This window comes from Pinus tabuliformis, chromosome 9 (genome assembly GCF_031772625.1).
Source record: "Pinus tabuliformis cultivar Carrire ecotype Pingquan chromosome 9, CPIR1, whole genome shotgun sequence".
Classification (NCBI taxonomy): domain Eukaryota; kingdom Viridiplantae; phylum Streptophyta; class Pinopsida; order Pinales; family Pinaceae; genus Pinus; species Pinus tabuliformis.
The window spans coordinates 539,555,970-539,567,566 of NC_142307.1; the positions used below are offsets into that span (position 1 = coordinate 539,555,970).

Genomic DNA, 11,597 nt, shown 5'->3' on the forward strand with positions numbered 1-11,597 from the left:
GAAGAAGGTAATATAAATAATTTAATTTATTTTTTAAATAAAAATTTAGATAAATATTATAGTTTCAATTGTATATGGGCATAATGATTAAGAGCATATGTTTCTTTGTTAGTAGGCTTAAAACCAAAGGGATAGAATATATATGATTTGGTAGACTTTAGCAGTCAAATCCCTTGTGCTGCAAACAAGAGAGCTTTTAAAAGATATGATAATGGGTAAATGTTTATAGAAAAGTAATGCTAATAATTCAATTAAATTTATCTTGAATAAAAGAAAAATTTAGATAAGGGTGTGCGTTGTGTAGAATAAGAAGTAACAAATAAATCACAATTAAAAAAATATAACATGATGAAAAAATCATACATATATTTGAGAAAAAGAAATAGCATCCTAAAAATTTATATAGATAACACTTCAACAGAAAGGCACCCCAAAATTTTAACATCATGAAAACAATCACAGAACATGGAGGATGCACCTAAAACTATATGCTCTTTTCTATCAATCCACGGACCACATACCATGACAAACACTCGAAAATCCACGGACCACATACCATGACAAACACTCGACAAAGACCATAAAATTATATGCTCTTTTCTATCAATCCACGGACCACATTCCATGACAAACACTCAACAGAGACCACACAGAGACTATGTATCAACCAACCAGTGTATACTCAACCAAGAAAATTCGCTGGAGGAGATTACAAAAAACTACTACCCTAATCATGTAGGAGATGACAAACAGCTGTAACGTGTTCCAGAAGATTGAATACAGAGTCGTCACTTCAAAATAAGTGCAATAAAGTCAGCAAAAACAGAGACATTAATTTCAACATCTGAATAATAATAATGAGACCCACATTTCTTCAATATTCGCTCCATGTTATCATATGAAAAGATTTTCTGTGGGGTTCTTGCACTGATCGGAGGAGGAGGAATTCTGTGTGGGTTTCTTGCACTGATCGTAGGAGGAGGAATGCATAAAGTCAGAAATGTGTTTCAACATGGGGGGCACATTCTCAGATTTCGGATTGAAAAAGATGAAACGCATGGTCTTCGCCTTCCATCACAGCCAAATAAGCATCTTTACCCACCTTTTTTAGTGCTTCCTAATACAAAACAGCTCGATCTCTCTGGAGAGGGAAAATTTTAAGGAAAGAAATTTATTTTAAAGTTTAAAAACCTTGGAGAATCTCATTAATACATATTATGCAATTTGTAAAATGTTTGGAAATGTTTTTGTAAATGCATTCAAATTTCTAATAATGTTATATAGTCTCTATATAAAAGTTTGGCAATTTTTAAGGTGAAACAATTTTATACTATAAAATATGGGCTAATAATTTTTTAGAAAAAATGAAAATTAACGATTTTTTTTAGGAAAAGCATGGAACATTAGCCCCCTTACGAATATTAGCCCCTGAATTTTTCCCTACTCTTAGAAGATCCTTCTCTTCAACAAATACAAGAATTAGTCCGTACACTAGAGTAGACAAATCAGGAGAAAGGGGTCCAACTGGGTTGGAGAAAGGCTGGTCTCTATCCACACTTGCGGAAAGAGAGATGCTCCATATTACATCTTTCAACTTATTAAATTCCTCCACCTCTGCCTTTGGCCCCAATTCCCTGCCAATTCGTTCTTCGTTGCCTAAAGCGACGTGAACCAGAATAGCCCCTTGGAAACGTAGGCCATCCCATTTTCTTCCACTTACATGGATTCCCAATTGATGCATGATATTGCCTCCGGCACTGTCACCTGCCATGAACAACTTGCTAAAATCTACACATGAAGCGAGGCATGGATCCAAGATGAAAGTGAATGTTCCATTTGCAATAACTTTAGGTATTCCCCCCTTTCATTACAAAATAAGAATTTGGTATAACCACCGTTCAACCTACGATGTCTGTAAGAAACTAAAAATAAAAACCATATTTTTACAAAATAATCATAAGTGTTTGTTTTTTGCCTAACGGCTATATCCAGTAGATGACAAAAAATCAACAAAGTAACTAATAGGAGTTCATTTGATAATATCCAAAACAACTAGAGGTGACCTCCAGTTATCCTCTCCATAAAACACACAAGCAGAACTCAACCAACATGGATGCTTGCGACATATTGAGAAATGAAAATCATTTTACGATATAACCAAGAAAAGGGTAGTTACAGAATCTTGGATTTTGTAACACCTTTACAATTTCAACAAATCAAATCAAAATATCGACATAAATTATCATTCCCAAAAGATGAGAATATCAAAAATAAAATATTTTATTTATCATCATGTAGATAATCAAGTACAGGGGAAATTACGACTTTGAACTTTGAAGACTTCACTACAATGTGAGTATCAAAAACCTGTGACTTGTTAACTAAACTAGTAGAATTTTATTGTTTATGTGTTTCTTTAAGTTGATAGGAGGCTTTGAGTAGTTCGTTTTCTTGCATGAGTTGCTCAATTCGATGGTTTAGTCATGGTATATTGAATAAAAATTGTTGGTGCCAATAGAGATCTAACAATGCTTCCAGAAGCAATTTTGCCTAGATCACTATCCACTTATGGTGTATCATTCTGGTTATCAAAAGCACTAACATTTCCTCGAGATTCAGGCTTAGTCTTCTTAGGATTATTCTTTGCATTAGTCTTGAGATCAACACATATCTCTTTAGTAGGAGAAGTCATTCACTTGTTCTGCCTTAACCTAGCAATTTTCCTTCCTCTTAGTTTAACTTTGATATGAGAATCAAAATTATGTTTAGACTGACTCTTTGTTTCTTAACATGCAGGTTCAAGAGATGAATATTCAAGCTAAGGGTCAATATTGGGAGCTTTTGTTTCACCCTTGCTTCTTAATTCTTACCTTATTTCACCCTGACCAAGATGGACGTCTTTGGTCATACTCTTGGTTAGACGAGTAGACACAGGTTTAGGCTTTACAACCCATCATCTTCTGAGACACAAGGACCATTCTCTTGATAAGATTCTTGGTTATTAGTATGCATGGAATGATGAATAGGAAAATGATTGGTCATTTGGAAAGGAATAAGGCTCAGAGGATACTAGTGGTTCACATTCTCTAGGAAGCATGGGTTTATCAAAATGATTTTGAGTTAAGAATGAATCCCAATTATCCCCAAGCGTAACTAACATATGCTTGACCAAGATGCAGATAAAAGTGTGGTGGAAGAGCGAACACTTAACATTCTTGCATTACAATTAGTAGGTACAAGAAATTTTTGTTAGAATCCTATGCAGATAGAAAGGCCGATTGAGCTTTAGAGGAGAACAAAGTTGTGGAGCCTGTTGCGTGAATGTGTGAGGATGGTAGTGCTGTTTAGTAGCTCTGGTGTGAATGGCATTACTGAATGGTAGCTATGAAGCCTGGGATTCCTATTTAGAACGCGTATGATTGAGTGTTGAGTTGCCATGAAAGTGAGCAAAAACAACCACTGCAATTCCTATTGAGAAGCCTGCAGTAAGTTACTCTAAAACTCAACAGAAGCAACCAATGAAGGTATATCCAGTTTAGAGATATGTCATTTCCTATGCGCATGTGCAGTTTTGAAAATTATTTGGGATGTACGAAGGCTCTTGGAAGGGGTGCTCGTGCAGCTTATGTGCCGCTCTCACTTCATGATCTGAAATGGGGCTTTAACATTTTCTTATACTGACAAAAAACTCCCACTCCAAAACTTAACAAATATATGATCTAGAACTTCCCACTCCAAAACTTAACAAATATATGATCTCACTTCATGCTCTGAAATGGGGGTTTAACATGTTCTTATACTTACAAAAACCTCCCACTCCAAAACTTAACAAATATATGATCTAGTTTATGTTGACATTTTGCGGAATTAAATACTTGAGATAAGTGTATCTCTTTGTTTTAGTTGTTTTGTTTAAGTGCTTCACTTATCTTTTTGTTTTAATTGTTTTGTTTAAGTGCTTTGAGTCCTTTTGCTTATGTCTTTGTTTTAACTCTTTAAATACTTTAAGTCCTTTTGCGCTGATATTAAACACATATAACAGTCATATAATGCAGCAAATAAACAATCACACATAACGGCAAATTTAATCTAGGAGTTCACCCAAATCTCGTGAGCTACCTCTCCGTGAGCTCTTGTCAACTTGACTTGGCTCTTTGGGATTATGGCAATAATTCTTTTACAAGTTCCACACTTAACTCCAAAGGTTATTGAACTGAACCAATGGACTTAGAATACCATCTATATCCCTATCATGGCTGCAAACAGATCCAAGCTCCCTTGGACTTGATTCCTTCAATCAGTGCTCTGAGCTACCTTGAGCTTCTTGATGGCACTACTCCTTCGGAATTCTGCAACTCAAATGTAGAAACTGATAGCACAGATGAGTTCAGAATGTTGAGACGATGCAAATCGACTATAAACACGACCCTGTTCTGACAAAGTGACCTCTGGACCTCCCAAAAATCAACTCTCTGTCTGCAACTGCTAAATCTGCCTCCAAATTTGGCAGTTCCGCCAAAGTTAGCCAGGCGCCAACTTTAGTTAGCGGACTTCTGCAATATACCTGCAATAAAACGAATGTGCTCCTCCTTTCTTACAAGTCTGTTCTTTTGGCGCGTTGGTTAAAGTCTCTATGCAGAGGAGGAGATCCCGTGTTCGACTCTCCCTTCCTGGCTTGTTTTGATAAACCAACCTTTTTAAATAACCTTGCATATCCCTGGAATCGCACCTCCATATCCATTTAAACCTGCCATAGTCACTCCTCCATATCCATTTAAAATATAAACCATATTATATATCTCGAATTTAGAGTCATGAGTTAAAAATAGCGGATATATGTCTTGGAGTTTCGGCTTGTTTTGATAAACCAAGCGTTTTAAATAACCTTGCATATCCCTGGAATCGCTCCTCCATATCCATTTAAACCTGCCATAGGCACTCTTTAAAATATAAACCATATTATATATCTCGAATTTAGAATCATGAGTTAAAAATAGCGGATATATATCTTGGAGTTTCAATAGCGGATAGCTATATTTGGAGCGCATGGAGGCTGGATGAATACGTTGAAACCAATGGCTTTATCTCCGCCCCGTGGCTGTCTGCATGGCAGTCCAGCTGTACTGACCGGCAGTTTGACTTCGTGTGGATTGGCATAATCTCCATAAGCGTTATCCTTTGTATTAACTCCCACGGATAACCTTTGATTAATGGCGATTTGGTGGATTCGTTGATAGCCATAGCGCTATCTTGGAGGGCGCTCTTGTTTGGAGGTTTACGTGGAGTGGAGGGGAGTGGAGCCGCCATATTTGGCGGGCTCCTCCCCTTCTTTAAACCGTATCCAAAACAAGCACGTTGATAAATACATATTGCCCTCCCCACATTGCAGCACTTAATATGCAGTGCAACTGGTTAAGGCATGCACCTTGTGGATGAGAGGTTTTGGACTCAAATCCCATGGAATCCAACAATTTTATTAATGTACATTAAATTTTTCTAAAGTCCAAGTTAATAAGAAAATGTCTTTTTTCCTAAGGTCCAATTTAATAAGAAATTGCCTATGGGAGGTTTTGGACACAAATCCCATCGAATCCAACAATTTTTATTAATGTACATTAAATTTTTCTAAAGTCCAAGTTAATAAGAAAATGTTTTTTTTTTCTAAGGTCCAATTTAATAAGAAATTGCCTTTTCTCCAAAGGATATTGGGCGATTTTCTTTTTACAATATCTCCTTCCTTGGAGTCTATTTTTACCTGCTAAATTTTTTTACTAAGGTCCAATTTAATAAGAAAATGCCTCTTTTTCTAAGGATATTGAGCAATTTTCTTTTTACAATATCTCCTTCGTCCGGAGTCCATTTTTACCAGTTCAAACTATGTTGGATTCAGAATGAAGAAATCTACGCAATGAGACTATTTCCAAAAACAACCTTTGATTTTCATTTTTCAGCATTAAAAAGTCATCAAAGATCATTTTCTCACTGCCTTGGAATGGAACAACTCTTAAAAAGGAAAATCACTTCACTCCTTTCTGTTTCTTCGGCCTTGGAATGGAACAACTTTGAAAAAGTAGGATTGAGAATGAATGTGTGGAAATTAAATAATTAAAATGAAAGTAGTAGAGGCAGAGTGTTTTTTTTTAAATGGTCTGCATATACATTCGGTGTTGTAATGTATGATCTATCTACACAATTAAACATGTTTTTGGAGGTGGGAGGTCACGGAGAAATTATTGGGAAGAGCGTTTTTGGAGGTGGGAGCTCACGGAGAAATTATTGGGAAGAGTGTGTGTAACATGTGCGGCCAATGGCTATGGCTGTTGTGATAAAAGAAAATGATGTTTGCTGATGAGAGATACCACGCTAGTATAAATGAGGTTGAAAAGCCAAGTCTCTGGATGGATGGAGGACGAGGAAGATAGATTTCACTTTTGTGTTTTTGAGATTTTAATTAGATTTCAATTTCTTAGTTTTTTGAGATTTTAATTTTGTATTTTTGTTTTAATTGGCTAGTGTGTTTGTTATTATTAAATTATTAGAGTTTGTATAAGTAAAGATCTAGGAGAATAATTGCATAAATTTGTAAAAATTGAATTTTTTTTTTTTACTATATATTAGTGATTAAAGAATCAATATATATAAATTGAAAAAAAAAACTATTTTTTTTGTATATTTATTAATGATTAAAGAATCAATACATAAAGCAGTTAAGTTAAGCTTAACTGCATGCAAGCATTAAATTTAACTAAAGCTAAGTGCCCTTTATGCTATATTAATGTGCATGTAAGCACTAAAGTTAACCAAAGCTAAGTGTGTTTTATGCTATGTTAATATGCATGTACACCAACATTCCCCTTTAAGCATAACTTATATGAGTATGATGCAAGATGGATGAGTCCTGACAACAAGACCATTTTAAGTACCATGTACAACAAGACCATTTTAGGTACCATGTACAATGCACGAAAGAGGAAACAAGGAAAATCTAGTGGGAACAACCCCCCTTCAAAATATAATGCAAAACTACAAGAAAATATAATTGTTAGGTAGTGGTATCATTCAGTCTGAGAAAATCTCGCAGAAACTGAAACTTTTGCTCAGTGAAAGTCTTGGTGGAGATGTCGACAATCTACTTAGAACTAGGACAATATTGCAGATCGATGATCCCATCATAAAACAATCCTCTGATGTAGTGCATGTGAATCTCGATATGTTTGGTCCATTGTCACTGCATTAGATCTCTGCAAAAATTCAATGTACTCTGATTGTCGCACCATATGACATTCAGACGATGGATAATGATACCAAGTTTAGAAGGGTTCAGAAAAGAAATGTTGCAACCAAATGGCTTGAATGGCAGCATTGACTTCTCCTTTGTACTCGACCTTTGTTGATGATAAAGCAATGGTAGCTTGCTTCTTGCTTGACCAACAAATGGGTTGGATCCCAAACTAAGTACATAGTTGGAAGTAGCCTTCCTTCTCCGCAAATGGATATGGAGGAACAAACTTCCTTTTCAAAAGTAGAGGTATCAACTCCCATGTTTGGATCAAGGACTAATTCTCCTTATCCATGGTTACATGCCAATATGGATTCCCTGCAACTTCAACATGCATTTGACAATCAAATGCATGTACCATATATGTATGCATGTGCATGCCTATCTCTAGGGATCCATGGTTGCATGCCAATATGGATTCCCTGCAACTTCAGTATGCATCATTAATGATTAGATGCATGTACCATATATGCATGCATGGACATGCTTGTCTCTAGGAATGCATGCATAGCTTTAGGGATGTCTTCATGGATGCATGCATGGTGTTATAAACGCCTCCTTGGATGCATGCATGGCTTTGCGGTTGAGAGTGCATGTGGGGCATCATCAACAACATCAATAGTAAAAGAATCAAAGTCCTCTTCTATGCTTTTGAAAGCAAAGTCTCCATCTATAGCAAAGTCTTCATCAACCATATCTTCAATTCTCTCACAATTTTTGACACTTTCAATTTGTGGAAAATTTAGGTACTTTGAATCTCCCAATAGTTTCCAATTATTTGATCTTCAAACGTGTAAAACATTGTTCACACACCTTCTCCAAGCCCCTCACATCTTTGATACCATGTTAAATTATGAGAGTCTGCACAGGTAAGGACCTAGCTAGAGAATAATTGCATAAACTTGCAAGAATTGAGAAAAAATGGAAGAGAGCATGAATTTTGTATATTCAATAGTGATGAAAGAATGAATACATAAAGCACCTAAGTTAAGCTTCATTGCATGCAAGCACTAAAGTTAATTAAATGTAACTAAAGCTAATGTGTCAAGATATGTTAATGTGCGATGTTTAGAACTTGGATCTCATTTTGAGGAGTGTACGACAGGATAGAAAAACCAGGGTTTCGAATTGTTACAGAGGCGTTCTCCATGGAAGGATGCAAAGGAGGGAGCTCCACTCCCTCCTACAAGTAGGTTGTGTCCAGCAGGGGAGAAAGACCAATGGAAAATGACAAAAAGCCCTCAGAAGGATGGGAAAGAAATAATGAAGAAGAACAGGAGGGAAATAAGTCAAGGAAGCATAATGATGCAAAGGAAAATGAGGAAGAAGACAAGGAGAAAGGAACAAAAGACAAAGCACACATGGGACCATGCAAACCCAAAGCGGCGGTAACTCCCAAGGTCATTTTAAATGAGCCAGCACTGCAGGCGCACAGGGATCACATGCAAACTTATGCAATCATTTGTAAATTCATGGGTCTATGGCCCACTAAAAAAGCCTTGCAAATGTGGATTAAATACCACTGGAAACCAAAAGGCAGCATTGACCTACATCTTGGGTCTAAGGGTTTTTTCACTGTTGTATTTGCAAATATTGAAGATAAGGACAGAGTGTTTGAAGGAGGGCCCTACTTTTATGCTGCAACAGGCCTCTATATGCGACCCTGGATTATGAATTTTGTTCCAGAACACGAAACTTTTACATTGGTTCCGGTTTGGGTAAGACTCTATTCTCTACCTCTCGATTACTGGCAAACAGAATCTCTAGCCGCCATAGGAAATAAGTTAGGTCAATTTGTCAAAGTTTCTTAGGCCACTAGAAGGGGAAAGTACACTTCCTTTGCTAGAATATGTGTGGAAATGGATCTATTTGGAGCTCTGCCGGACAAGGTTATTTTGGAGGTTTTTGATGAAGAATGGATACAAACAGTAGATTATGAACATATCCCATTCAGATGTCGCAAATGTCATGAGCATGGACATCTGTTCAGAGACTGCCCTCTCAGTAAAATAGAGAACAAAAACAAAACTGACACAATGAAGGATTCAGAAAGCTTCGTCAAGGTGGAACATAAAGGAAAAGGAGGCAAAAGAGGACCAAAACCACGTAAATCAGCAGGGCAACAAGCTAACCAGAACATGTTTCATGTCCTTGAAGTAGAAGAAGGTTCCATAGAAACAAATCAGGCAGAGGAAGGAAGTCCAGAGGAGGAGGAGAAAGTAGAAGAAAGGGAACAAATACAAGATAACAACAAGCAGAAAGAATTTATGGTGAATGATGCAGAACAAGAGATGGATCATGAAATGACCCAAAGTGAGATGGAAATGGAGGACCATGAGCTCCAGGAAATTCTTGAGAAAGAAAACCTAGATTTGGAAGGTTTCTTGAATCAAGGAACCAAAGAAGGGTTAGACTCATCGAGTACCTAAAGGTTCAATTTACTTATTGGGTGGGGGGGGCTATGGTCGAGCCTGCTTACGCATCCTCTCCCTTGGGGTCGAGTACCTAAAGGTTCAATTTACTTATTGGTTGGGGGGGGCTATGGTCGAGCCTACTTACGCATCCTCTCCCTTGGGGTCGAGTACCTAAAGGTTCAATTTACTTATTGGGTGGGGGGGGCTATGGTCGAGCCTTCTTACGCATCCTCTCCCTTGGGGTCGAGTACCTAAAGGTTCAATTTACTTATTGGGTGGGGGGGGCTATGGTCGAGCCTGCTTACGCATCCTTATCAATCGAGCCCCCTAAAGGGTGCGTTAGCACACTCGACTGTCAAGGCTGCCATCGACGGAGTCACTCACTATTCATATGGTGAGGGTCCTCTCCCTCTCCCTCTCCTCCCCTCTCCTTATGGTCGAGCACCTAAAGGTCCTCTCCTTATCAGTCGAGCCTGCTTACGCATCCTTATCAGTCGAGCCCCCTAAAGGGTCCTCTCCCTTTTGGTTGAGTCTGCTTACGCATCCTCTCCCTTATGGTCGAGTACCTAAAGGTCCTTAACAGTGGAGTACCTAAAGGTCCTCTCCTTAACAGTCGAGCCTGCTTACGCATCCTCTCCCTATGGTCGAGCACCTAAAGGTCCTTATGGTCGAGTACCTAAAGGTCCTCTCCTCTCCTCTCCCTTATGGTCGAGCACCCTAAAGGGTCCTTATCAGTCGAGCCCCCTAAAGGGTCCTTATCAGTCGAGCCTGCTTACGCATCCTATGGTCGAGCTTGCTTACGCATCCTCTCCCTTATGGTCGAGTACCTAAAGGTTCAATTTACTTATTGGGTGGGGGGGCTATGGTCGAGCCTACTTACGCATCCTTAACAGTCGAGCCGATGGCGGCCAGTCGAGCATGCTTATGCATCCTCTCCTCTCCTTATCAGTCGAGCCCCCTAAAGGGTCCTTATCAGTCGAGTCCCTCACCCATCGGAATGAGTGAGTGACTCCGTCCCTCTCCTTGCTTTCCTAACGTCAAGCAAGCAATAAATTTCAATTTACTTATTGGGTGGGGGGGCGTGGGTCGAGTCATGCTTACGCATCCTCTCCTCTCCTTATCAGTCGAGCCCCCTAAAGGGTCCTTATCAGTCGAGAAAACCCTGTCGGGTCCTTGACAGTCGAGGGTGTGTAAGTTCAACAGAGTTCATCAGCTATTTTTATGGAAAACCCAGACTACAGGGGTGGACAGACAAAAACACAAAGATAGGCAGGGCAACGAAGGAGTGAAAACAATGAAAAACACAGCGGGACTAGCACTCAGAAACCCAAGGAAGAAACAGGGCAGAAAAAAGCAGAATGAGCTGTTGATGGAATGTGGAAAGCTAATGATAGATTCAAGTAAGATGAAAGACCTATCCAGTTACTCCTTTACTAATCTTTAATTATGAAGTTCACTTCTTGGAATATCAGGGGTCTAGGTAGTAAAAGGAAACAAAGATTACTGAATAATAGAATGAAACAAGCAGCTCCGGATATGATTTTCATCCAGGAAACTAAGTGTTCCATCCAGAAGATAAGAGATATCCATAGTAAATGGCTCAATAGATTTGAGTTTCTGGAAGTCAAAGCAGAGAATACAGCAGGAGGTATTCTCACTCTTTGGAATCCACAAAAAATTGGCTTAATATATGTGGAGGCATCTAGGGATTATTTATTTGTAGTCATTCAACCTGTGGGAGACAAGGATACCTACCTGGTAACGAATGTTTACGGCCCTCAAAGAATGGACGACAAACTCAGGCTTCTAAACTCTCTGGAGAATCTTAGAGACAGACATGCAGGAATACCTTGGATCTTGGGAGGTGATTTCAACATGATCAAATCACTTATAGAAAAAAAAGG

The 11,597-nt window shown here is 38.4% G+C and overlaps 1 protein-coding gene across 1 annotated transcript; it reads right to left on the reverse strand.

Moving 5' to 3' along the window:
• Positions 1 to 1,384: 1,384 nt before the first annotated feature.
• LOC149149648 (strigolactones hydrolase CXE15-like) lies at positions 1,385 to 1,771 on the reverse strand. Its single transcript, XM_089442546.1, has one exon. The coding sequence runs from the start codon at positions 1,769 to 1,771 to the stop codon at positions 1,385 to 1,387; it is 387 nt and encodes a 128-aa protein (XP_089298672.1).
• Between the last annotated feature and the right edge of the window lie 9,826 nt (positions 1,772 to 11,597).

Excerpts from the sequence above, each read along its gene's own strand:
- LOC149149648 (XM_089442546.1), bottom strand. The coding sequence starts at position 1,771 with ATGGCAGGTGACAGTGCCGGAGGCAATATCATGCATCAATTGGGAATC.